The sequence below is a fragment of the Balaenoptera borealis genome, assembly GCF_965194805.1.
Source record: "Balaenoptera borealis genome assembly, chromosome: 5".
Lineage (NCBI taxonomy): Eukaryota > Metazoa > Chordata > Mammalia > Artiodactyla > Balaenopteridae > Balaenoptera > Balaenoptera borealis.
In genome coordinates this window covers 146,859,535-146,863,834 of record NC_138862.1, presented here as the reverse complement: position 1 = coordinate 146,863,834, position 4,300 = coordinate 146,859,535, and the positions used below count along the sequence as shown (strand labels likewise).

At 56.1% G+C, this 4,300-nt stretch overlaps 1 protein-coding gene across 1 annotated transcript; it reads left to right on the top strand.

Moving 5' to 3' along the window:
- Positions 1-634: 634 nt before the first annotated feature.
- On the top strand, positions 635-4,092 carry LOC309629548 (double homeobox protein 4-like protein 4; the record flags this gene model as incomplete). Its single annotated transcript, XM_082393624.1, has 4 exons — positions 635-789; positions 2,210-2,330; positions 2,738-2,892; positions 3,403-4,092. Coding segments are annotated over 4 exons (1,121 nt in total), but the record flags the coding sequence as incomplete, so codon positions are not given.
- Positions 4,093-4,300: the final 208 nt, after the last annotated feature.

Here is a 4,300-nt window from a genome sequence, read left to right as displayed (position 1 = left end):
CCTGGAAAGGGAAACTCATCTTCCGAAGTATACTGGGCTGTTGTGGGTGTGTGGGTGGGCGGGCGCCATCAGACGGGGCCCCACGTTGGTCCTTATCTCAAAAATGTGGGTCTTCTTAACAATCTCCTAGTGCGTTCTGTGTTGGGGGTTGGCTTGTGTGTTTGTCTGGCTTCGATTGGCTTTCGTCTCGTTTCCTTTCAAATACTGAAAGCGGATGTGCCCTGTACGTATGACAGGCCAGAAGCCGGGCTCCTTCCGTTAGCACAGAGTTCAAGGTAAATCTGGGAGGAGCCATCAAGACTTTCTGAGGCCTCCACAGGTGGGCAATCCTTCCACCCATTTTGGTCACGTTAGCCTGTTTTTCTAGGGCTTTCCCCTTCTGCTTGCATGGCGCCCTGTGGATCCTTGGCGAGTGGTGGGGGGATCCCCATAGCCTTGACCCTCAGCTTGGCTTGAGCCCACAGGGTCCCACTCAGCGTGGCTTTCAGGGTGTGCCCACGGTTGTTCCAAATGCAGAGTCTTCCCCTGGCTTAGATATGTTTCACGTAGCACAAGGACCAGCGCTGTGCCGGTACCATTGGTTTGCACCTCCATGGATTCGCCCCTGACACATTCCCCCTTTTCTCTCCCACAGGCCGACTCTCAGGACCATCGCGAAGGAGGAGGCTGGTTCTGAGGCTGAGTCAGAAGGACACCCTGCAAGCACTCTTTCAACAGAACCCCTACCCCGGGATAACGACCAGAGAACGGCTGGCACGAGAACTGGGCATTCCAGAAAGCAGAATTCAGGTACATCTGAGTCTCTCGATCCATTCTCCCTCTCGGGGTCCATGTCCAGACGCAAGTCGCCCTACGCCAGCTGGAGTCCTTGCCCTTGGGGCTTCCTCTTCTGGGTGCTCCAGACAGCAGGGACTCGAATCTTGGCAAGGAAGGTGGCTCCCTTTGGAAAACGTGGCCAGACTGAGCTGTGTGGCGAGAGGTCCATTCAAATGGGTGGTCAAGAATAAAGGGCGAGGGGCCAAGGAAGCAGGAGGGCCCGGTGGTGCCAGGGAGGTGTTCCCTTGATGGCTGGCCTCCGAGGAACTAGCCGTGCTGAAGACTTCCCTCTCTGGGCAGGTTGGAGAGGAGTCATCAAAGGTAGGAACACCTCGCCTGCGACCTTACAAAGCATCGCCAAAGACTGATTGGCTTTCCCTACGAACACGTTTTCTCAGGGTGTCACATTTTCCACACACCACCGTCAGAAACCTCTAAAAACATGCACACACACACGCACACAAGCACAGGTCCACACTGCGGTTCAGCCTCGGGGAATGAGGTAGCATGCACACGGCTTCACTGTTGAAGACAAGGACACATATTCTGAAGATGGGGAGCGGGTACATAAGAGCCTCCTGACCTAAGAGTGATGGAGGCATGTAGTCCCCGAGAAGTGACTGTCAATGAGTAGTTCCCAGGCAGCATGGGAATTGTGGTTTTCATGGGGGCACTTGCTAATGGATATGATTGCGTGTTATGAGATAGTACTGCCTGTGGAGACATAATAGAGGCAGGGAACCATGAATCGGGCATGGACCGTGCCAAAGGTGAGGCAAAGAGAGCAAATGAGGGAAAGGAGATTGAGCCTGAGAGCCTGGGACAGAGACAGAGAGAGGGGAAGGCAGGCAGGCAGGTGGGCAGGCGGGCGGGTGGCAACAGAGACAGACGTCAACAGGTAGATGCGGAGAATCGTAGACGGAGACCAAAAGACCCACAGAGAAACTGGTAGTTTTGATGAGGAGGGGTGGGGCGGGGGAGAGAGAGAGAGAGAGAGAGAGAGAGGTAGCTATCCAGCCCATTCTGACTGTGGGAAAGCAAGCATTGTCTCCTCCTGTGTCACAAGTCATTACTCTGGGCACCAGTAAGGTGACTCGAAGAGGAAGGATTATTTTCACGGACACAGATTGTGTATTCTGGAATCTGGTGCACTTCTTCAGAGGTGAAAGCGGGAGTCTACATTCTACCTGCCAGTGAGAGTTCAGTCCCTTTGACTCGTAAATATTTCCACTGGGGGCAGAGGGGCCATACTGGGTCTCCATTAGTCGGCTTGTTGCTGGCTGGCTGGCTGGCTGGCGCGTTTGTGCGTTTGTTCTGTGGTGCATCCCTGCAATCGATCTTGGAAGTACGTGCATGAGCATTGAGTGACAAGGCTTTCTTTCTTTGTACCCAGGTTTGGTTTCAAAACCAACGAAGAAGACGCCTAAAGCAGAGCCGATTGCTGTCGGAGCATGCCTTCAAAGGAGGGCAGTCGCAGCCGCTGCGGCCGCCACCACCTCAGGCTTTGACTCGAGGTAAGTACCCAGCAATCCAAAGGCATTTCCCCAGAGCATCTCCTTGAGACACAATCATCTCTGAACGTGGATGACCGTGGGAGGCCAGGAACGCTTCAGAGAGGAAACCATGATATCTTGGCTTCTTGCCCCATTCCTGTTCCACACAGGAGCATCATGGCCCTGTTGGAGGGTGGGGAGATGCATGGCCAGGAAGGCTTGGAATCTTCGGGTCTGGAACCTGCCCGGATATGCAGAAATCCCTTCTTCCGTCACATGGGGCATTTTCACGTAGCACTGAATAAGACGTATCGATGTATCGATCTTGATCTATGACATACCACTTCCTACATACCACACACTGCATCTGCCGTGAATGTGCTGCAATTGGCCTGAATGTCCTCTCTTCTCTGTGTGTTCTTCTTCAGAAAGCTTGGGAAGAGAGGCCAGGCGAAAGAGGACTTTCATCTCTCCTTCTCAAACAAGGGTCCTTGTGCAAGCCTTTGAGAGGGATCGATTTCCATCTATTGCTGCCAGGGAAGAATTGGCTCACCAGACAGGAATTCCCGAACCTCGAATCCAGGTAAGTTCTCCACCAGTGGGTGGGACTTGGCTTCTCCCACGAGGAAGGAGTGTTAAACCTTGTGACGGGTTGCTGCTGGATATAGGTAGGCTTGGCGAGGGGGGATTGGGAGGAGGTTCCCTTCGTCCTACGAATACACTAAGGGGGCTGATCTGAAGGCATCCCTTTCCGGAAGAGGAGAGGGCAATGGAAGTCCTGGGCAGCCAGGGAGGGGCCTGAGGTTGTAGCCGGTCAATGACGGCTCTCCTCAAAGCCAGGGGTGGGGAGGGGTGGGGTGGGTCCTGTGCTGCCCTGACGTCCTCCCGCATTTTCAAGAGCCAAGGCGAAAGCTCTAGGTAAAATGGCCCTTAGATGAGGCCCACCAGTAATTGCCATGGACCTGACAGATTCGAGGGCTGGGCAGGGCAGGGCAGGGCGGGCCGGGGCGGGGCCGGCCGGGGATGGGGCGGGGGCAAGTAGATCTGGACTGTCGCGCTGCTAATGTTCCTGTCTCCCCATATGGTTCCCTAGATATGGTTCCAGAACCGAAGAGCTCGGCACCCGAAGCAGAGCGCTAGTGGGCCTGTGAATGCCCTGGCCGAAGGACCAGATGCCACATCAGCCGTGACTGCCCTGTCGGACCAAAGCCCCCCGCCCACTGTCCATAGCAGCTCTCATCGTTATCCTCCCTCTCATGCACCTGAGAGCACGCAATCCTTTGCTGCGGCCACTCCTGTTTTCTCCCCCACCTTTCTTGTGCCAGGGGCTGCCTCTGGGTGCTGTGTGGGCCACCCGTTGATGTTCATCGTGGTCCAGCCCAGCCTGGCAGCACTTCAGGGATGCCAGTACCCGCAGCCTCTTCCGGTCACAGTTCCGTGGGGCGAAGGGACACATGCTGTCATCGCCAGTGGGCAGCCTGCCCAGGGGGCCATCGTGCCGCCTGCACCCCCAGAGACACACTTCTGGCCGCAGCAGCCAACCTCAAGTGAAGAGACATCTCCCCAGCTGGAGCAACAGCCCCAGCACTCAGCCCTTCCAGGCTCCTCAAGCCTCCTGGACGAACTCTTGTCAGACGCGGACATTCTGGACAAGGCAGGCCCTTTTCCGAATGCGGACGCAGAGGAAGAGGAACTTGCCGCAACCCTGGAAGCCCCCCTCAGCGAGGAAGAATTCCAGGCCTTGCTCGACATGCTGCCAGGCTCCCCAGTGCCACAGGCTTAGGGGGAGGTAGGAAGACCTTCCCCCGAGCCCCGTTCAAGCCTCCTTTCCTGGGAGGCAGAGCCACGGGCGAGAGAAAGGAGAAGGAACAAGCAACGCTCATGATAGTGTCTGGCAGGGCGACCAAGGCAAGAAGACTGTCGACCGCAACTGCGTTGTGTCTACGAGCAATGCCATGCTCCACACGGACTGTCGGGAAGCATGGGCACCA